Consider the following 24,136-nt stretch of genomic DNA (forward strand, 5'->3'; position numbering starts at 1 on the left):
TGCAGCCACCACTAGGGGGAGTTCACATCATATGAAGTTAGCTAATAGTGTGCTCCATGGAAACTGTATGTAGTGGGCTCCCCCTAGTGTTGACAGCAAGCAAATTCAGTTAGTAGTGTACAGAAGGTTAGGGGAGCAGTTCAGGAGCTGCACTGTGGCTGACAAGCCAGAAGTCTAGGTGACATGATTCTCCCATGGCCAGGATCACCCAGCTAAAGTTACCTTGTCCCTATGGATTGTTGCCAGGCTGCTACAGGGTATCGACAGATGTTACGACCCCTACCCACCTATCCTCAAGGTTCACGGAAGCTTATCTTACCTTTTAGCTTTTGCTTAAATGTGTACCGAGCTTCTCTTTCCTGATTAGGCTGGCAGCATAAGGGATCTGCAGGAAGGGAAACATTTTAATTGGAAAGCGTTCTAATTAACACGTCATCCTAATGATTAATAAAGGATTATGTTAAAGGGGTCGTCCGGGTTTAAGTAAATAAAGCTTAAAGGGGTTTTCCAGGAAAACAACAAAAAAAAAGGGCACAATTTGAGTTATGGGTTGCAGAAACAAATTATTATACAAGAAGCAGCTCAATAGGGTTTGTATGTGACATTCTCTTTGATAACCTAAGGGACTGAGAAATAAAATTAGCATGATATTCTGCGCCATTCTGGAGTTATAGCCTTTAAAATATGTGCTTTCTGCCATCAGTTTAAAGTAGGAAATTGTTCCTTTTGGCAGACAACAGGGAAACTGGACCTAAGGGTTAATGCTTTTGCAAAATTCAAGAATAATTCCTCAAAATATTTTTTTTTTATCTGTACAAGCCAATATTAAAATGAACACTAGGCGGCGCTGCAGGCTTGTAGCTGGGTTGATAGGGGAATCTGTGCTGTGTAGTCACTTAGATGGTGACATTATAGATGTTCAATGTGGATAATATCTAAGGGCTCATATTTTTTTCCGTTCAGCTTTTTTTTACAGGTCCATATGTGCAGCCATTCATTTTAATGGGTCCGCAAAAAAATGGAAACGACTGTGCATTCCGTTTTTCCGTATGGCCGCATGTCTGTTCTGCAAAAAAATAGAATATGTCCTATTCTTGTTTTGCGGACAAGGACAGGCATTGTTAGGGCTCATGCACACGACCATATGTAATTTGACGTCCGTGTGCATTCCGTATTTTGCGGAATGGAACAGCTGGCCCCTAATTGAACAGTACTATCTTTGTTCGTAATGCGGACAATAATAGGACACGTTCTAAGTTATTGCGAAACGGACATACGGAAACTGAATGCACATGGACTAACTTACGTTTTTTTTTTGAGGACCCATTGAAATGAATGGTTCCGCATACGGTCCGCAAAAAAACGAAACAGACACGGAAAGAAAATACGTCATCCGTTTTTTTTGGGGGGATCAGTGTTTTGTGGACAGCAAAATACATACTGTCGTGTGCATGAGCCCTTGAAGAAAGTGAATGGAATGAAATCTACATAGAAAGTCTAAATGGGTTGTCCAAGAACGGCAACTTATTGTCTGAGTACTCCAGTGTAAAGGGTTAAATGTATAGCATAAATTGACATGATCTGGATTTAAAGCCGCAGGTCACTTTATGGTGCTGATTTTTTTTTTTTTTTAGCACTGTGTGGATGATCAGATTCACTTTTCTGTGCCCTTAATACACTGCAGATTTCCCCCACACATTTCCATGACAGAATATGTTAGGGGAGATAGGGATCGGGCTGTTGGATTTCAATATGCCCGATCCTTTTGCTCTAAGGGGAAATAAGCCGCAGCTAGAGATGAGATTGTATGTGTACAGTGGGGTCGGGAGGGATAGCCTTCTAATGGATATGACCAGTCTGATTATCAAATCGCTGTCCAGTGTCTGTGAAAAGATTCCAGCCCTGAAGACTACAGAATTGTGAATACAGCTCTGGGGTATAACAATAAAACATTAGGATCTGCATAAGAAAGCTCCAAGGACTTGTCTTAACACACAGGAAACTTAGTAAGAAAATATTTTCCAGTCTACAGGTACCAGAATTACAAAAAGGAAAAGATTTCATCCTTGCCCCCTAGTGGCACAAACATGAATTGCACAAAAGCTGGAGATATTGTAAAGATAAGCCTGCAGGACTTACGCTGGGTTCAGACCTGAGCGTTCGCGATGGAGCGCTCTGTATGCGCGATTGTACAGGCGTTTGCAATCGCGCATACAGAGACAAGCGAACGCCCATTGTCGCGCGTTCCCGCTGAAGTCTATGTACGGGAACGCGCGACAAGACGCCCCAAAGAAGCTCATGTACTTCTTGGGGCGTCGGGCGTTTTACAGCGCGATCGTACGCGCTGTAAAACGCTCAGGTGAGAACCATGCCCATAGGGAATCATTGGTTCTTGCCTGTTGAGCGTTTTACAGCGCGTAGGAACGCGCTGTAAAACGCTCAGGTCTGAACCCAGCCTTAGGGGTGAGGGATGTGGGCACTGTTTATGGCAGCCTGTGTTCTGCCAGGAAGGATTACAGAGGGTTTATAATTTATGTATAACTTACAATTTGTAACTGCTGGACCATTTCCTCTCTGTATGCTAGCTCTCTCTTCATTTGGTCATGGAAGTTATCTGTGAAGGAAGGTGAAATATGCACATTAATGTCATGGCGATATGCAGGGTATATAACAGGTATTCATTTCAGATGAGAAAGGAATTAATAACTGATAATTAACACGCTGCAATACAGTATTGTACATAAAAAGTGTAATGAAGTAATGATCTTCGCCACGGTGAGCCTCATACTAGTCCCTTCACAGAAGGAATTACGTGTCCTCCGTATAGCTGCCTTCCCAAAAATTGCAATCACATGGAAATACCGGCAACAATAAAGTCACGACAGAAGTTGTACAATAGTATAAAACTATATCTGCAGCGTCCCATTGTCATCCTGTGCCCACCATCGAAAATTACTCTATGTCTATGTATTTATATAGTAGTGCCCCAGTGTGAAAGTATTGTAAGAGGTGCTGTGCAAAGCTAACAGTGCAATACAGTACCCATATACGGTAAATGGTGCCATAAACTGCCTTCATAAACATTGCTATACAGTAACCATATAAACAGTGCAATGCAATGGCATTATAAATAGTGATATATACTGTCATTATATATGGTGCCTTATACTGTCATTATAAATAGTGCCATACACTGTCATAATAAATAGTGCCATACACTGTCATTATAAATAGTGATATATACTGTCATTATATATGGTGCCTTATACTGTCATTATAAATAGTGCCATACAATGTCATTATAAATAGTGCCATACACTGTCATTATAAATAGTGATGCACACTGTCATTATATATGGTGCCATACACTGTCAGTATAAATAGTGCCATACACTGTCATTATAAATAGTGCCATATACTGTGATTGTATATAGTGCCATATACTGTCATTATAAATAGTTAAAATAAAAAATTAGTAGCAACTTACAATGCAGCTCTAACACATCTCCAAAGGCAGTTTACCAACATATAATAGCTTCAGTCATGCAAATACAATAAATGGCAGAAGCACAAATTACAAGTATCTAATGCAGGAGAATTCTCGTACAAGCTATTTTAATTGAGAAAGCAAGTCAGATGACCAGTGAAATGTCTTCAAGGAACAAAGTACTAGTCCAGTTGCTCTGACTTATTACTACTGATATATCATTATAAATAGTGGCATATACTGCCATTATAAATAGTGCCATACACTGTGATTATAAATACTGCCATACACTGTGATTATAAATACTGCCATACACTGTAATTATATATAGTGTCATACACTGCCATTATAAATACTGCCATATACTGGTTCTTTTATATATATATATATATATATATAGTGAGATGTAATGCCTATATGCCACACCCATATACACTGTATGACAGGAGGCATGGAGATTGCCATCATCTAAGGCAGGCAGAGTTTTGTAGGGTATGATCCCCAGGAGTTTCTCTCCCCTTCCCTTCTACAGATAAAGAACATGTCTGACAGGTAGTAAATACTGGAGGAGACCTCTAGACAGGCATCGTTATTAAAGATGTACAAGTATCTGGACTTGTATCCTAGAGTGTACATCATGGTTGGCCCAGAGCGAAGACTCCTGATAATGGAGGTAACATCTGAGAGCTCCCATTAAACAGCCGCATCTCTTCTTTTAACCAACGTCATTGGGAGTTATGAGATAAAACAGGAAACAATGAGACAAACGTCTCTCAGGCGAGAAGCTCTCAGAAGGCTCTCACGGGAAGATGATATATATATTAAACGTATACGATATAGGTCCTGATGGGAAAGGCTTTCAATCGCTAAATGAGGCTCTAAGAGAACATTAACTCCTTGTATGATACATCCAAGACGGACCAGAGGGGGCCCCATGATAAAACAAAGACCCCTATTGCTGCTCGCTCATGCCACCCCACCATCGGCACTTCTTCCCACTGCCTTGTTGGTAACAAAGGGTGGTGAAACGCTCAGAATGGTTGATCATTAATGTTGAGGTAGCCAAGAACATAATGCTTTGTTCTGGATTACAATGGGGAAAGGTTTGTTGGATGCCCCATCCCAAGGACCCAGATATAGCCACCAGGAGTGCCTCTATGTTAGGTAAGCCCTTGATGAATTCTAGAGATTTTGCAGCCATGATACATTCCCTAGGGACTTCCACCCTAATTGAGCAGCTGCCTAATCAGAGAGTAGTGGGAGATGAAATTTAGTAGTCTGTATCAAGATGTTGTTTTTCCTTTTTGTTGGACTAATCACTTAGTCAGGGTTAGTTAATGGGGTAGAAGGGTCTCGCTATTAGGAGTGTCCCACCCTCAGCTCCATCCTCCTTCTCTATTAGCTAAATGTTCTCCTATCATACATCTTCTCCTAAAGACATACCTTCTACATAAGTAATAACTCCACAGTCCATCATAGAAAATCTACTTTGGTCATTCTATTGAAGACAATGGGGGTCATTTATGAATAGCTATACGCCAATTTTTGGCCTAAATCTGTTGCAGATTCGGTGGCAAAATGGGATTTGCGGCCGAATCTGCGACTTCTTCCTCATCCATGACACGTATGCCAGTTCTAAAAAAGGGGGCGTAGGGTGGTTGAGGAATCCTGTCAAAGACAGGATTGTGTGAAGGCACAGATCGAGAGAAGAGGACAAAAAATTTCTGCTGCGCTGAAAGTTCCCTGAAGCACAGTGGTCTCCATAATTCTTAAATGGAGGAAGTTTAAAACAACCAGGACTCTTCCTAGAGCTGGCCGCCCCACCAAAGTAAGACGAAGAACCCAATGATCACTCTGGATGTGCTCCAAAGATCCTGTGTGCAGATGGGAGATACTTCCAGAAGATCACCCATCACTGTAGCAATCTGGGCTTTATGGCAGAGTGGCCAGAAAGAAGCCTCAGTAAAAGACACATGAAAACCGCCTGGATTTAAAAAAAAAATCACCTAATGGACTCTCAGACTGTGAGAAACAAAACCAAGATTGAACTTTTTGGCCTTAATTCTAAGCATCATTTCTGGAGGAAACCAGGCACTGCTCATCACCTGCCCAATGCCATATCTATCTACCTATCTATCTATCTATCTATCTATCTATCTATCTATCTATCTATCCAAAGAGTGTAAAAAGTCTCATTGCACAATTTGCCATGTCTCTATGGTTCAGTCATCCTCTGTAATCTGCTTAAGTCAGGTATAACATCCGTACAAGTTCTCACACTATTTTTGTGACTGACATGGGACTGCGCCCATAGGGCTGAACAGTTTGTGTAGCTGAAAGTCACTGAATTTTCAACAACCATTGGCTCTTCTATTCTGTAACTTTTTATTTTCAGATCTGTGCAACCATCATGTGCCCAAAAATATCTCAAGTACCAAAGTCAGCAGGTAGCAAATATAATGCACAATAATAATAAAAAAAATATCCTTACTGAAAACAGGAAAAGATGGCGTCCCCTTTAACACTTGGAATTCTTGCTCCAGTCTCCGCCTCAGATCTATTTGCTCAAATAAAACTTTCTGAAGTTCTTCTGGGGAAAAAAAATAATTATATAAATATTGACAAGAATTAAAATAAAAAAATAGCAAAAAGCATAAAGTGCTGTGTGGGCCGGGGGCGAGGCCCGATGCAGAAATCATGAATATAAATCAATGCAATATATTATTTTAAAGTATTATATTACCGTGTCATGTATTGATTGATACGCATGCATTAATCTCAATTATATCCACCCAGCCGCCATATATTATTCATACGCAGCTTGTCAAGCGTAAAATATGGTTGATAAGCCGGTTACCTGCCTAACTTTGCCGCTAACCCTTTCAGTGGGACGACGCCGGCAGCCAGCGGCTCTCTATGATTGATGCGCTTCGAGCCTCGGGCAAGGAAGGAGTTAATGTCAGTATTTAAAAGGGCCATGTCACTGCCATAATGAAGGGCGAATAATGGACTCTAATGTGTTCACCCTCTAAGAGAGAAGGAAGAGATCACATCTGGCTGTCTGTAGTCAACCGGGCCGGGCTGGGACTGTAATTGTGACCTTGTGTGTCCTTTCTGAGCATCAGAGTCCTTGAGTCGCTTTCTTATGTCAGATTATTAGTTACTCTATCACCTTCCGGGAAAGCTGGGTGACCGGCAATATGGTCGCCACTGCCACCCAACATTCCTAGACTCCTGAATATTATGTGATATGCAGAGGTGCACCTAGCCTTTCTGCTGCCTGAGGCGAAAACTGAAACGGGCCCCCCCCAATGCCAATTTCTTAACCTAACCCCTTTGCCACAATGAAAGCGCTCATTGCCCATGGCCCTTCCCCTGCCCCCCTCTTGCCCCTGCCTGGTGCTGCCTGAGGTGATCGCCTCACCTGGCCTCATCGGTGGTGCACCCCTGGTGATATGCTGGCCATGATGGACAAAAACAGTCAAAGAGGACTTTTATCAACTTGCCCATACTGTTTAGCTCACAGAGGATTGCCTAGATTGAATGCAACTGTAGCAAACCCTCAGCTGTGAGAAGCATCAGCTTTTCAGCTTCTGGACATCTGGAAGTAAACCCGTGCCACAGACTAAATGCCTGTACAGACTTAAAGGGGTATTCCAGTTACAATAAGTTATCCTCTATCCATACGGAGCCTCTTTTCTTGTGATCCCAGTGGTAGGACCCTCAACGATCTAATAGTTATAACGTAATGTAAACAGAATACCCCTTTAAAACTTTTCACAGCTGAAGATTTGCTACAATGTTATCCAGTCTAGACCAGTGATGCTCAACCTGCAGCCCTCCAGCTGTTGTAAAACTACAACTCCCACCATGCCCCTCTGTAGGCTGCCTGGGAATGATGGGAGTTGTAGTTTTGCAACAGCTGGAGGGCCACAGGTTGAGCATGTCTGGTCTAGACCATTCTCTGTGAGCTATGGACAACTCATCCCTCCTGTCCTGTATCTGTGCAGGTGGAATGTATCAGTCAGAAGATCAGACTGTTTAGATCATGCCTAGCTGGAGGCTAACTCTCAGCTGTGATCAGTATTAATAAAAAATGTTACCTGACAGCAAGCAGAGATCTTAATATTGGCGAGAAATTGATGTATATACTGCCCTATACGAAACCCTTCAAAGAGTGCTAAATTCTGGGTGCCTCAAAGAACAAGCTACTGGTGGTTCCTATCCCTATGCAACTAGGTGGCAAAGTACAGGACCCCTCTGAATTGTGACCACATGTAGGTGGGGGGTGTTGGGGTCCAAGCACGAGTCCATTTGGCCTTTTTTTTATGGAGCCCCTTCTCTTGCATGAACCCCGCTGTGAAAAATATCCTCTGGCCCTAAAAGTTCATGTTGAACGACATGGAAAATTGTAGCATTTTAGCGTAATAAGAGGATGGCACCATTCGTAAAAAGACTCCTAAAACAGCAAAATGTTGTATCAGGAAAAGAGGAACATAGCTAACGCGCTTCAGATATTTGCAATGGCGGTCTGAAATGCGTCAGTCGTGTTACTCTTGTTTGTTTTTACTTTGCTTATGTCGTCTGCTGGGCTAGGATACTACAAGCGGGAGATTGTTCGGACCTGTCCACGGTGAGATGGATAAACGTACCTTTCCCCATGCTCCCCATGTCCTTCTTCAGGGCTGGTGATGAGCCATCCTGACTGGCTTCTCCTGCAGACAATATAGAAAAAAAGATGAGTTTAATGAGTTTGTTGACTTTGGATTTTTTTCCATTTATTTATTTTTCCTCTGTTTCCCCCGTCCGCTTTTATGTCTGTCGAGTAATTGCCTTTTCCAAGATTAAAACAGTTTCTCGGGCAGAGAAGAGGCGACATAAATTTCACTTTAAGGGCCCATTCAGCGCGGCGCGTTGCCACAGGCGGGGACAAGGTTATGGCTTGCACTCGTTGGATTAACCACCGTCTCTCTCGCTTTGTGTAGCTTTTACATGTTTAGTGTTGGCTGTCAGGAAAGATATTGGCATCTGTTAGTGGCGGGGAGAGACCTCGACGCGTTTTATGTCTTTACTTGGGATTTTTATATTCTGCCTTTTATGCCAGTATTTCAACAAGTTATTAAAGTAAAGATGGAGAAAGATCGGTATTTCGCCCGTGACCCACTGAGAACATGATGCAAAAGTTAATTAAACCCGTTATGGGCACAGATGTCCCGCTATCTAGTTGGTTTTGTTTTTTGCTTTTTGTTCTTTTGTGGGATTCAACATTAACTTTATGTAGATATAAAATCTGCACCGAGAACTTTGCAACAGGAAGGCAGTGAAATTATTATTGCATCAATTCAGCCAGCGAGCCCTGCAATGTACTGGTGAGGACTACTTTATCATGATGTACAGTAAATTTACGTGTGGCGCTTTAGACTTGATACATTGTAGAAAAATGGAAAAATTGGTGAAATAAAGTGGAATTGAAAAAGGGAAAAAAAGTAAATGAAATATTATGCAAAAATAGCCAAAAACAAAAATCTAATTAAGTAAAAATAAAAAAAGTCACCAATAAATAGATAAAAGATAATAAAAAAATATTTGAGTTATTTTCTTTATGTTCTGGATTACACTGACTCCCCATAATATATGATTATAGGGATCAGAGCTCTGTTATTCTAATAAAAAGTCCAAATCCCCTGAAAAATCTTTCTCCTAGCAGTCACCACTAGGGGGAGATCACCGTATATAGATTTATACATCTGTCATTGAAGTCAATCATACATTTGTCTTCAGTAAGCTTCACGGCTCCCTCTGGTGGTGGCCGTAAGCAGCCAGAATTTTAGCATTTACCTCTATGGCTATGCGAAGCGAAGCAGGGGATTTGGAGTTCTGTATAAGAAACTCATAGCTCAGACTCCTAGAGAGATATACAACTGATCAGAACAGAATTGTGGACATGTTTAGTTTAAAAAAGCCTGGGGCACTAGAAAAAATGATAGATATTAGATTGACAACAATTTGCATTTAAAGCGGGTTTTTACTTTGGTTAAACCATCTTTTGTTAGAAGAGTGCCCTTACAATAAGTAAAGGTTCCTGCTGCTGGAACCCCCAATGATCAGCTGTAACTTGGGAAGAAACCTGGCAAAAATTCCCTGCAGCGCCACCACAGGAGAAATTAAGCATTACACAGTTCTCATTGAAATCAGGGGACTGTCTATATAATATACAGATGTGTTGGGTTCTGCGAAGTGGGAAATGCTCTTTTTAACCTTTCTCCACCCTAATAGTAAATGTTTTTGCTGTAGAACAATAAGTAATAACAAGTGATCCTTCTGTTTGGCATAGTGTGGTCACTAGGGGCACCGTTTTAGAGTCCACCTATGAAATGTGATTGTTTCCCATATGACTGGTGACAAATTGTAGAAGCTTGTTGTCACCCAACCAAAACGTGTCAATTATTAAAAAGTCCCAGAAGTCCCATAGCTGTGAATGGAGAGGTGGCGGTGCATGAGTGGTGCACTCTCCATTCACCACTATGGAACTTGCAAATTTATTAAAAAATAAAAACTAACATTTCAAATGGACATAAGTATTCAGACCCTTGGAGTCCACCTGTGGTAAATTCAGTTGATCGGACATGATTTGGAAAACACAGCCCTGTCTATATGATGTCTCACAGCTGACCATGCATATCAGAGCAAAAACTAAGCCATGAGGAGGAAAGAACTGCCTGTAGAGCTCAGAGACAGGATTGTGTGGAGGCACAGATCTGGAGAAGGTTACAAAAAATTTCTGCCGCACTGAAAGTTCCCGAGCACAGTGGCATCCATAATTCTTAAATGGAAAAAGTTTGGAACAACCAGGACTCTTCCTAGAGCTGGCCGCCCCACCAAACTATGTAATGGAGGGAGATGGGCCTCAGTAAGACAGGTGACCAAGAATACAATGGTCACTCTGGATGAGCTCCAAATATCTTGTGTGCAGGTAGGAGAAACTTCTAGAAGGTCACCCATCACTGCAGCATTCCACCAATCTGGTCCATATGGCAGAGCGGCCAGAAAGAAGCCTGTCCTCAGTAAAAGACACATGGAGGTTTGCAAAAAAGCACCTAAAGGACTATCAGACTGTGAGAAACAAGAGTTTATGGTCTGATGACACCAAGATTGAACATTTTGGCCTTAATTCTAAGCGTCATGTCTGGAGGAAACCAGGCTCTGCTCATCACCTGCCCTATACCATCCCTACAGTGAAGCATGGTGGCGGCAACATCATGCTGTGTGGTGTTTTTCAGAAGCTAGGAAAGGGAGACTGGTCAGGGTTGCGAAAAAGCCGAATGGAGCAAAGTAAAGAGATATTCTTAATGAAAACCTGATCCAGAGTGCTCTAGACCTCAGACAGGGCTGAAGGTTCACCTTCCAACAAGACAATGACCCTGAGCACACAGCCAAGACAACACAGAAGAGGCTTAGGGACAACTCTGTGAATGTCCTTGAGTAGTCCAGCCAGAGCCCTGAACCCAATGGAACATCTCTGGAGAGACCTGAAAATGTCTGTCCACCGACGGTCCCCATCTAACCTGACAGAGCTTGAGAGGATCTGCAGAGAAGAATGACAGAAAATCCCCACATCCAGGTGTGGAAACCTTATGGCATCATCCCCAAGAAGACTGGAGGCTGTAATCACTGCCAAAGGAGCTTCAACTTAAGTCCAGAGTAAAGGGTCTGAATACTTATGTCAGATTTTATTTCTAACGCTCTGTTCTCTCTGGGTTACTGAGTGAAGAATGATGAGGAAGAACATAACAAAATGTGAAAAAATGAAAGTGTCTGAAGACTTCCTGAGCGCACTGTATTACCCACTTACTACAATCTGTCTGCCTTGGATTGCTAAACTTGCGGGAAATTAATTCTAATATATTCCACAATTTTGAGGGTGTCCCTGTGCAGTAGAGTTCAGTCCCATATCCTTAGTGTCTTCCACCTCTCTTTTCAAATCACACCTGAGTTGGCAGTACCTAAAGAGGAGCTGTCACCTCCCCTGACATGTCTGTTTTAGTAACTACTTGCATTTTCTATGTAATAATAGTTCTGGAGCTCTTATTCCTATGACTATGTTGTGCCGTTCCTCTATTATTCCTTCTAGAAGTCATGAATACTTTACTAGCAGTTTGCAATGAAGGTCCATCTGGATGTTACCTGTTCTGGGGGTGTCCCTGCACAGTCTGACACTGGCAGCACTGATTGAAGGATAATGTCAGACTGCGCAGGGACCCCCCCCCCCCCCCCAGCAGGTAACATCCAGCTGGACCTTCACCTGCAAACTGCTAGGAATTTGCTCACATTTCTAGTTGGAATAATAAATGAATGGCACAACATGGAGTTGTAACAATAAACTCAGAATTATTATATGGGGAATGCAAGTAGTTACTAAAGCAGACATGTCAGGAGAGGGGACGGGTCCTCTTTAACATACTCTCTGAATCTGATAGGACTATATTGAGAAGAAGTGAAAGAATTTATCTTAATATCTGGAGTAGCAAGAACCATTGACCAAGTGTGTTTTTCTGCCTGGCAGTCTTAGCACGACAGACACTGGACCTGAAGTGCCGCACACATATGTCCGCTATTTCTGCACTCAGCCGTACAGATCGTACACCCCGGTGATATACATGTTATAATGAGAAAGTGAGGTAAGTGGCCACTGACAGATATGTATCTCCGGGGACCAGTCATATCTTATACAGCAACATCTCTCCTCCTCTTGTGAAGACCATCCAGGATCTGGATCAGATTTTGAGTGACATATTTAAAATTCCTGTATATCCTATATCTCTTATGTATGGGCGGCTGTCTAAGATAGATAGATATGAGATAGGTAGATATGAGATAGATAGATAGATAGATAGATATGAGATAGATAGATAGATATGAGATAGATAGATAGATATGAGATAGATAGATAGATAAATAGATATGAGATAGATAGATGATAGATAGATAGATAAATAGATATGAGATAGATAGATGATAGATAGATAGATAGATAGATAGATACGTAAGTATAATGCATATAAAATATAGATAGATAAATATACACAAGATAGATATGAGAGATAGATAGATAGATAGATATGAGATAGATACGTATGTATAATGCATATAGATAAATAGATAGATTATAGATAGATAAATATACACAAGATAGATATGAGATAGATAGATATGAGATAGATAAATAGATAGATAGATATGAGATAGATAGATAGATAGATAGATATGAGATAGATAGATAGATAATAGATAGATAGATAGATAGATAATAGATAGATAGATAGATAGATAGATAGATAGATAGATAGATAGACAGATCTATACCTATATAATTGGTGTTGACTGCATTGTAGTCACACATGTTCTGTATTCTTTAGTACAATTCTCCATTTCCCCAATTCCCACATAAGAGTCCGGCCTCTGCCCCCCACCATTGCCGCCCGCCCCCCTGCTGCCGCCGCTGCTCCCCTCTTTCCCTGCCCCTCTCAGCCTCTCTCTCTCTCCGCTGCCTGCACTCTCTGTCTCATTTGACAGGCAAATTTGCAGACATTGCCTCAGGATAACAACCTCGTTTGACAGTCAATTAACCGTGAATAGTCAAAGCCAAGGCAGTTTGCATTACATAAATGGGAAATTAGATTCCCTGCTCCCAAGAAAGCAAACCTCTCCTTAAGACACTGCAATAGACAAGTTAGTATCACAAGTTCTAATCACGTCGTCCGTAAAGCCCTCGGAGACGTTTAGCAATCAGTAAAAAGGTGGTTTCATTTAATTTGTATAATGTAATTTTTGTAAATGTATTACACATTTTGTGTAGAGATCATTATCATGTAGATAATATAAATGTTGGGAAAGACGCAATAAAACACCTTTAATGTCTGTCTGACAGATAGAAAAAGCAATAAGCTGTGATCCTTCTTAATAGAAGGTTTGTATGGAACATTTCAATTATTGTCATTTCAGCCTTCCGCACGCCGCCTCATTGTATATGGTCCTACAACCGCCTTTCATGCGTCCAACGCAATTAATAATCCGCTTGCTATTAGCGCCGTCTTATTTTTTTTCTTTGCCTATTCTGGGTTTTAATATATATATTTTTTTTACCCTTGGAACATTCTAGGGGGATACATTTTGTCTTACCTGGTATTTCTCTCCAGAATTCACCCGCCGAGGCGTCCGATTCTGTGACATAAAAGTGGATCTCTTTGCTTTTATCTGCAATGAGACAAAATGGAATTTAAATGGTGCACTCTATGGCGGTTTTATTATTTCATATCTGCTACGCTGGGGGCGCCAACAAGCCACATTGTCTTAGCCGGGGTATTAAGACACAAGGAAATATTTGTGACTATTGATGCAAAATATCCTAACTGTCAACTAGACCAAGATTATAAGTGCTATGGGGCCCCTGAGGTGAGGGGGGCCAGGAATTCTTTGCCTGTTTGGCATAATACTGCAATAGGAGCCACTAGCAACACCACTAGGGGGAGCACATTGCATGCAGCTTCATATAGCTCCTGTTGAGTGCATTACTAACTGAATAAATATATATGCAGTGAGCTCCCCCTAGTGGTGGCTGAAGGCAACCAGAATTATAGAGTTTATCAAGTCAGAAAAAGAGAGCTTACCTATACAGATATATTATGAATCCATGCAAGTAAAAATGGTAGACACTACCTTTAATAAATGGATAGTATTTGGAGGAGCTGTGAGTGGAGGTGTGACCCATTCTGAGTTTTTGTACACTATGGAAACTCTTGTCACAGGAGGTGACTATCAAGTTTCCCCACAGATTATGGCTAATTTTGGGAAGTCCAAGCGGGGGGACATATTGTGATCATCTCATTGTCAAGGGACACTGCTAACAAGTAGTGAGTCTACTAAAGTGGAGAACCTCTTTAAGGCTCATTAACAAATTTACATCAAATACACCCATTTATTTTTTTCCAGCTGATTTGCTGTAATAGTTTGAAAGGGGTATGGATGGCTCATGGGGGTTGTTCTTACTTGGGATATGTAAGTAATGGAAAAAAATAAATGGGTGTATTTGATGTAAATTTGTTAATGAGCCTTAAAGAGGTTCTCCACTTTAGTAGACTCACTACTTGTTAGCAGTGTCCCTTGACAATGAGATGATCACAATATGTCCCCCCGCTTGGACTTCCCAAAATTAGCCATAATCTGTGGGGAAACTTGATAGTAAGTGAAGTAGGCTAAATGAAGTAGTGCACAATGCCCGGTGACATCCAAGGGCTGTTTGTGTAATGCAGGACAGGGCAGGTCCTCCAGAGAGAGAGACGCTCTTTGCTTTGGCCAAGAGATGAGGAGCCTGAACAGAGGACCTTCTCCATTAACCCTGAATTCAGTAATAGGGTGTATGGAATTGGGTCCTCTAAACCTTTAAAGGGAATGCGTCGTCATAAAATACCCCACTGTTTAAATAACTTTTTTTATGGTTAAATTATTTAAAAAAAATTCTGATGATGTTATTTTTAATTTTCCATGTCAATATCTATATGTAAACAAAAATCATATAATTTCCCACTGGCCTCTAAGCCTAATAATAGGCACCACTTCTTGGTCTGTACAGATAACTTTACAGCAGGTATCTGCTTATCTGTCATTCTAATCCTGCCTGTAATGGTATCACCTCTGTGTATAGATAAGACAGGATCCGCCATTCACAATAGGCGATTGTCACATCTTATCTATTCTCTCCTTGTACAATCACCTCTGCACAGGTCACAGAGCATGCCTAGAAAACTCTCCCATAGAAGTCACTGAGGTCCACTCCAGACCATTGTGTCTCTGGCCCATGGGGCTGCCGTAAAGCAATTTTCTTGATGCTTCTTAAATGCTGTTAAGAACAGCTCAGACAGGACGGCCGCCCCCCATAATCATGTTCAGAAAATAGAATTAAAAAAATCTACAATCAGCAGGAAAAAGGAGACATGTGACTAAACTATCTGGTTTTAACTGGCAGATAACATTTTTGGTGACACATTTCCTTTGACTATTCTGTTCTTTGTGTATTCAGAAGAGCCATGATTAGAATAAGATCCGTCAACAACAGCATTTAGCCAGCTTGCTGACTGTCTTCAGTTGGTTTATTTACTTAGATTCCTAAACTCCATGGAGTAAAAAGGAACTACGTCCGAAATCATAATATATGTTGTTTCTTCCATCATCTCTGGCAAAAAATTTAAAACCTACGTGCCTTATAACTCACAAATGTCCCAATTTTTATGTTTTTAATTTACTTGGTATTTTTCTACTCTGACCCTAATGTCTCCAAAAATATTTGGATGAAGATCTGAAATAAGTCAAAAAGTCCCAAAAAGATATGCAGAAAAAGATATAAAATAGATAGACAGCTATGAGATAGACAGATACATAGATATATATGAGATAGACAGATAGATATGAGATAGATAGATAGATAGATAGATATGAGATAGATAGATATGAGATAGATAGAGAGATAGATAGATAGAAGATAGATAGATATGAGATAGATAGATAGATAGATAGATAGATAGATAGATAGATAGGAGATAGATATGTCACCAAAAAACTATGTAGAACGATAGACACATAGAAAGATATGAGATAAATATGAGATAGATAGATTTAGATAGCAGATAGATAAATAGATAGGACAGCTATGAGATAGATAATGCAATAAATATAGGATATAGATAGATAGATAGATAGATATGAGATAGATAGATAGATAGATAGATAGATAGATCAATGACACAGCTCAGTTATTTTGTACACCTTCACTCAAAATAAGACCAGAAAACAGGTGACAGTTCTTCACAGAGAGGTGCGGTCGAGGGTATAAGTCATACAGAAAATGGGGAGTGACTCTGACAACTATTTAGAGGAAACATTGCAATCAGTGGGTGTACGGTGGAGCATGTTAACCTCAAAGTTAAACTTTTGGAAAAAATCTATTAAACTTTTGAAACTTAAATTAAAAATTCTGGCACAAGCAAAAAAAGGGATAAATTTAATAGGCGAAATATGAATTTTAGGAGCGTTGCCTTTAAATCATAGTGCCTTAAGGGGCAGTGTTGGAAACTGGTTTTGTTGGACTGATGTAGATCCTTGTTACTAATCAATTTGCCTTATTTACCAGGAGATTTCCATCTCTATAATGCATCGGGCATATGAATCTATGTCCATTGTATTTGATCATACATTAGGCTTTTATAAGTGTGTAATGGTTTCTCTCTCCTTCCACTTTCTCCTAATATTATAATAACCCGTCAACTACAACACACGGAAGGTTCAACAATGTCTAATTCTATTAATGTGTATACAGATGTACTCGAGATGAATGTGTCATTCGTTTTCTTTGAGTCTAATAATATGTTTTTGTTTTGTAGTTTGTTTATGGAAAATAAAGATAGAATATGACTCCTTGGATTTACAGATTAAAGTATTAATGGAGTAATTGTACTCACTGAAGGGGAGGATAAAGATGAAGGAGAAGTGACATGATTCCCTGTAAACCATCCCGCCCTGAATCATTGGAACATGTTATATCACAGCAGGCTCGGACAGGCCCATAGGGGTACAGGTGAATCCCCTGGTGGGCCCCTGAGCAATGTGGGCCCCTAGTCTCCGACCCCCTGCATAAGTGGCACATAACACAGTAGACTTACTGCACTACATACATATATTCGATGCACAGCACCTCAACCAGCCGATGTTCATTTAAAAAACGTGTTAGATTATTTATTATATTTGAATGTATCTGTACGGTGGGCCCTCAAAATACATTTTACTGGTGGGCCCTATGCACCCCAGTCCGACACTGTATCACAGCCATGGCCGGATAACCTCTTGCGTTAATAGAGGCAGAAAGACAGACAGAGAGCTCATTCACTCATGTGTAATACACCAGTAGTGAGATCTGAAGACACTGCTGATCTCCTCCTAGGTCAATCTTTACTGTAGATAATGTTACTGGAATAGGATTTTTTTTTAAAGAAAGGAAGGAATGTATTGGATAAGTAGATATTGGATGGATAGATAGATATTTCCCCAAAAATAAGGCAGCACTCTAAATCAGGGTGAAAGGTGATGACCCATTTATTCCCAGGCAACGTTTCAGCCCACTCAATGAGGCCTTTGTCAAGTCGTCCAATTGTCCAATTTGTTTTGGAAATATTGCATAGTGGAATGGTTGCCTACCTTCCCTGAGGATTTGCACCCGATTTATTATTTTTTTCTAACTGTGCTGCTGTGTTTTTTTTATTTTTAGATAGATAGATAGATATGAGCTCATTCATCCCAGGTCAGTCGTTAATATTAGATAATATTAATGTAATGGGGTCTATTCCAAGCTAACACAGAATATAAAATACATAGGAAGGAAGATAAAATAGATAGATAAATAGACAGATAGATGGATATCGGATAGACTGATAGATAGATATTGGATAGATGTTGGATAAATAGATTGATAGATAACTATTGGATAGATAGATAGATAGATATGAAGTTATTCATTCCAAATCAATCCTTACTGATTCCATAACTATTCCAAGCTAACAGAGAGAAAGAAAGAAAATACATGATAGACAGTTGATAGATAGATATTAGATAGATAGATAGATATTAGATAGATAGATAGATATTAGATAGATAGATATGAGATAGATAGATAGATAGATAGATAGATATTAGATAGATAGATAGATATTAGATAGATAGATAGATATTAGATAGATAGATAGATAGATAGATAGATAGACAGATAGAGAGATAGATAGATAGATAGATATTAGATAGATAGATATTAGATAGATAGATATTAGATAGATAGATAGATATTAGATAGATAGATAGATAGATAGACAGATAGAGAGATAGATAGATAGATAGATATTAGATAGATAGATAGATAGATATTAGATAGATAGATAGATAGATATTAGATAGATAGATAGATATTCGATAGATAGATATTAGATAGATAGATAGATAGATAGATAGACAGATATAGATGCAAGAGAGATAACATGAATGTAGCAGAGCGTGTAGTAGTCACAGATAACACATTGTGATACTGCAATGAATAGTGGCACTCCTATATAACAATCCCCCCAATCCGGTACAACCATAGACAGCCAGATGTAAGAATAATACAAAGATGATGGCAAGACTCATATGAATTAATGATATACAGAGTCATACCATACATGTGTATAAGATGTACTCTGACTACCAACCCTTGTTTATTTTGGGAAAGAAAATACATAATGAATCAATTTGCTGATATTAAGTTTGACAAAATAGGAATTGACGTTTCTCAGCAAACTTTTCCCTGAATAAAAAAACAAAACAAACAAACAACAAAACAAAAACAAAAGACTAGAGAAAAACAAGCAGATAGAATCCATAGTACAATAGTGGAGGTATAGAGCTAAAAAGTGTAGTCTGTGGTGTCCAAGAAGAGGTTAAATTTGTCCATGGCCTCTCTTACCTGGGTAGGAGTCTTCCTTGGAGGATAAGTTCCCATTGTTTTCTTTGCTTTTCTGGGTCTACAAGACATAAAAAACCAGAACATATAGGAAGGTACAAAGGACAGGTCTACATAGAGGACATGTCAGGTGGAGGTGAACTCATTATCAGCGCAGTCCCCTAATTGTATATAGGATATAGGGTAGGCTAGATACCATATGGGCCCAGGACAATCCCTGCATCTCCAGAACACAGGGGTTTATTTGCATGTAGAACATTTGCTCTCTGTGGCATTGTGTTAAAGAGCTAAACACAAGATTTCGTTTCTGTAGGGCATCTAGTTATCAATCTTATTATGCAGACATCACCCATTCAGCCTAAAGCTGCATTTAAATAATAATAATTAGCTGTGAAGCCTGAGGGAATATTTACATCTTTGTAGCAAGGTTCCTCCACTGATGTATGACGGGGGCTGGAGTCTTTTGGGGTGGAAGAAGGATGTTCTGCGTTTTCCATTTTCTCGGCCTGCGTTTCGCTCCTGGAGCTGGAGAAGGGGGAACGGTCTTTGCATGTTTTCTCATTGCTTTCTACCAGTCCTCTACTCTGCAGAAACTGACTGCTGAGACTTTCCTCTTCGTCTTCACCAGGCGGCTTGTTGGTTTCCACATCCACCTCCTGCTCTTCGTCCGAGTCCGAGCTGTCACTTTGGTAACTGCAGCTAGTGCCGGGTGACACATGCCTATCGTTTTGGAAGTCCTCAAGGTTGCCATGCAATTTGGCAATGCTCTCGGCGTCTTTGACCACAGGCCGGAAGGCGGAATGGTAGCTCTGTTTTCGAATTGGGAAGGAAGGGACCTCCAAGACATTGGTCCTGGTTTCAGAGGAGGGTCTGATGTCGCTGGACACTGGAGAGCTGGAACATTCGGTTTCAAACAAGGTGTCTCCAGTGTTGCTGAGGTTGCTGGCATCACTCTGGTCTGCCAGCTCTAGGAAGGCCTGTCTTAGAGTTGGGTTGTCTGTAATGGAAGTAAGGGTGCTGGGTTGAGGCTGGAGATAAGTAGGAACTGGAAGTCCACCAGGAGTTCTTGGTGGCCAAAACATACAAAAAGGGGGATAAAATGCATCTTTTCTACCGGGCCAGAATAGTCCTGACAATGCACTGGTCTTCTGGCCATTGACTGTATCAGCATCATCTTTTTTCTGACACAGGCCAAAGGCTGGGAAAGTGTATGGACTTGGAAAGAGGGTGCTGGCGGGGAATTTTTGCAACATGCCAAATCCTTTGCTGGGGACTGGGATGACAGGGTAACTTCTTTGGGTCTTGTTTGTGATGTTGGTGGGCTCTATCTCTTCTTCTTCTTCGAACCTTGGCCTCTTCTGATTGAGGTCTTGACCAATCATGTGTGGCAAGATGCCATTGTTTGCTTTTACGCTGCCCAGACTTTGGCAATGTGCATGACTTAAAGCCCTCTTTCGGCTGCCACCATTGAACATTGCTTTGACATCTTCCCAGGCAAATACCATTTCATCTGGAGGGGTCTTATCTGACAGCTTAAGATGTCTTCTCCATGAATTGAAGTTGGCAGCATCAGGCTGGGTGTATTTAGCTTCTGGGGTTCTATGTGAATGGAAAATGAACTTGTTTGGAGAGAAGTACATGTTGCAGTAGGTACATTTAATACACTTAGCTCTGGAGCTGTTGTACCTTGCCGGGATGAAGTTCCCCCTGCACCCCCATGCACATTCATGACTAACATCAAATGCAAAGTTATCTGGAAGCTTTGGTGGCCGGTTCTCTCCTAAGAAGGACTTGCACAGTCTCTCAGCCTCCCTTTTAGTAATCATTCCACATCTTCTTGAAGATATGGGCATTGCTCCTGCCCTTCTCAAGATTTCCAACTGAACTGGGGTGCACTGCACGCAGGTGATACCAAGGGCTACCCGCCTGTTGTGGATCTCATTGTAGCTATAGTTTTTAAGGAGTGTGTTAGAGATCTGGGCAAGGCACAACCTCTCCTGCCCATCTATGACCAGCGATACAATAGGGATGCCATACAAAATGACTTGGCTGACTTGGTTCGGTTTCATGTTGGAGTGACTGACTCTTGACTGAAGGGGGTCTTGGTAGGAGTTTGGAGGAGAGGACAAAAGGTGGTCGTTTGTGACTGTTAATGGGCTGGTGGCCATTTCTGCAGATCCCAGATGAAGGAAGTTCCTTATTCTGGTTAATACCTAAAATAAGAGGAAATATTATTTTTTAAGGTTTTTGTAGATAAAAGTTTATAGAAATTCTAAGACAGACAGCCCGATCTATAAGTCAGTTTCTAATTTCCAGCTGACCTTTTATTGGATCACTATTTGTCTATGTCTATCTATCTATCTATCTATCTATCTCATATCTCTCTGTCTATCTATCTATCATCTATCTCATATCTGTCTGTCTATCTATCTATCTATCTATCTATCTATCTATCTCATATCTCTCTGTCTATCTATCTATCTATCTATCTATCCCATATCTGTCTGTCTATCTATTTATCTATCTATCTATCTCATAAATATATATCCTATCAATCTCATATCTATCTATCCATCTCTTCTATCTATCTATCTATCTATCTATCTATCTATCCATCCATCTCTCATATCTATCTATCTATCTATCTATCTATCTATCTATCTCATATCTCTCTGTCTATCTATCTATCTATCTATCCCATATCTGTCTGTCTATCTATCTATCTATCTATCTATCTATCTCATAAATATATATCCTATCAATCTCATATCTATCCATCTCTTCTATCTATCTATCTATCTATCTATCTATCTATCTATCTATCTATCTATCTATCCATCTCTCATATCTCTCTGTCTATCTATCTATCTATCTATCTATCTATCTATCTATCTAATATCTATCTATCTATCTAGAAATACTCTCTGTCTATCTATCTATCTATCTATCTATCTATCTATCTCATATCTCTCTGTCTATCTATTTATCTATCTAATATCTATCTATCTATCTATCTATCTATCTATCTATCTGTCTGTCTATCTATATATCTATCTATCTAGAAATACATAATAAAAATGGCAGCACCAGACAGAAAAGTAAGAAGGTAAAAAAGAGGGGCTAATGAGACTAGACCAATGCCTAAAAAGGTAAAAGATGCAAAAAAGCAGCACACTCAAAAAAGTGAAAGAAAAAAAATGTTTACTGTCCACATAGGTGAATAAACATTTTTTTCTTTCACTTTTTTGCATGTGCTGCCTTTTATCTATCTATTTATCTATACATCTCTATCTATCTATATTATCTATTTATCGATCTGTCTATCGTTCTATCTATCTCATCTCTGTCTATATTATATATATATCCATCTATTTATCATGTATCTATTATGTATCTATTTCATATCATTTTTGTATCTATCTATCTATCTATCTATCTATTTTTATCCTAATACAGAGCATCCAACCACTGCAGTTATTTCAGTAACACATTTTATTTATCATTACATTGTAACCATAATTTGCAATAATCTAACAATAGGTGATGCAGACTTTTGCTACATGGTACTCTATGTACGAAGCAAAGGTTCCTGGTAATACAACTATTAATTAAAATGCAATTAACCTCCTTACTGTGACAAGTAACCCAGAATGGTTTTCATTAGATCAGGATGAAGCTCAGAAATAAAATGAGGATGTCTTTGTGCCCTGAGATTATAGGCAATGTATATCCATGTGTAGTCCACCCCCTAATCTCTGTTTTCACCTTTCTATTGCTAAATCTGGATTTGAAATATTTTGTTTCAAGAATATTCAATTCATTCAAACTAATTATTAATTTAAAATTATTCACATCAATCATACAATAAATATTAAATGCAACAAATAAATAATAATAATGAAAAGGTAAATATAAACATGTCAAAAATATAAATTGAAATAAATACAAAATAAAAATAATATATGAAAAAAGGAAATTTAAAAGTAAATATTAGTAAATAAAGATATATAATAAACATTACTGGCTGCAAAAAAAATTAAAAATAAAGGCAAATGTAAATAAATAAGTACACTGCACACATTTCCATGGTACATCCCAAAACTGCATTTCAATATGGCATAATTATTTATTTATTTAAACAAAATTATTAGTTATTATTAATTATATATTTATTAACATAATAAAACTAAAAAACTGAAAAAGTCAAAACTACTAGGACTCCTGTCTATAATTATATTTTATTCATGTCTATCTGGCGTTCCTAAATAATAATAATAATAATAATAATAGAAAATAATAATAAAACATTTTTTACATAAAAAAATCTATAATAATTCCTCATATTTTAACCCCTGAAAATGATCTAGCACAATGAAGGATGGAATGATTTTTCTATAAATGAGCAGCCTTCAGTGCCCCGCTTATGAAATAATCTGTCTATTGCCATTCACAAGCATGGATAAACATGTCAGCGGTGAGAGGAGAGATGGAAAACAAGAGGGGGGCCTCAGGTCCTGAGTTTGGATTCACCATGGAAATGTGGGATGGGGTAGGTGACAATATAATAAAGACAATATAATAAACTAAAGGTCGAAAAACTACGAACTATATATATATATATATATATATATATATATACACACACACACACATGCACAGAATATATTTAACATGACATTATATCACTAACTCAAATACAGATATACAAGGCTGAGTGCCTCATGTTACAGCTAATTCTGTAATGTGGATCAATTCATGATGATGCGGTTACTACAGAACAGCGAATATCTGCTATCTAATCCTAAAGTACAGAAGACAAATTATCTCTCTAATATCTATCTATCTACTTATCTAATATCTATGTATGATCTATATACATTTATCTCTAGTTAAAATTTAAAAACCCAATTATTTACATTCATTTCAACCACATGCAGGCATATATTTACATTACTATAAGGAACGATGTAGTAGAGCTGAGTTTGTCAAGTGGGTTTCCATAGATATGTAGGTTTTCAAGTCAGAGAATGACATAATATATATATATATATATATATATATATATATATTATACATACACACACGTATACATATATATACTATACACACACATA

At 39.2% G+C, this 24,136-nt stretch overlaps 1 protein-coding gene across 1 annotated transcript; it reads right to left on the bottom strand.

Moving 5' to 3' along the window:
* Positions 1-322: 322 nt before the first annotated feature.
* Positions 323-21,190, bottom strand: LOC122937075 (SKI family transcriptional corepressor 2-like). Its single transcript, XM_044292633.1, has 7 exons — positions 19,436-21,190; positions 19,026-19,083; positions 13,667-13,741; positions 8,140-8,202; positions 5,979-6,077; positions 2,547-2,614; positions 323-385 (listed from the first exon to the last, which is right to left on the bottom strand). The coding sequence occupies exons 1-7, from the start codon at positions 21,188-21,190 to the stop codon at positions 323-325; spliced, it is 2,181 nt and encodes a 726-aa protein (XP_044148568.1).
* Between the last annotated feature and the right edge of the window lie 2,946 nt (positions 21,191-24,136).

This window comes from Bufo gargarizans, chromosome 1 (genome assembly GCF_014858855.1).
Source record: "Bufo gargarizans isolate SCDJY-AF-19 chromosome 1, ASM1485885v1, whole genome shotgun sequence".
Classification (NCBI taxonomy): Eukaryota; Metazoa; Chordata; class Amphibia; order Anura; family Bufonidae; genus Bufo; species Bufo gargarizans.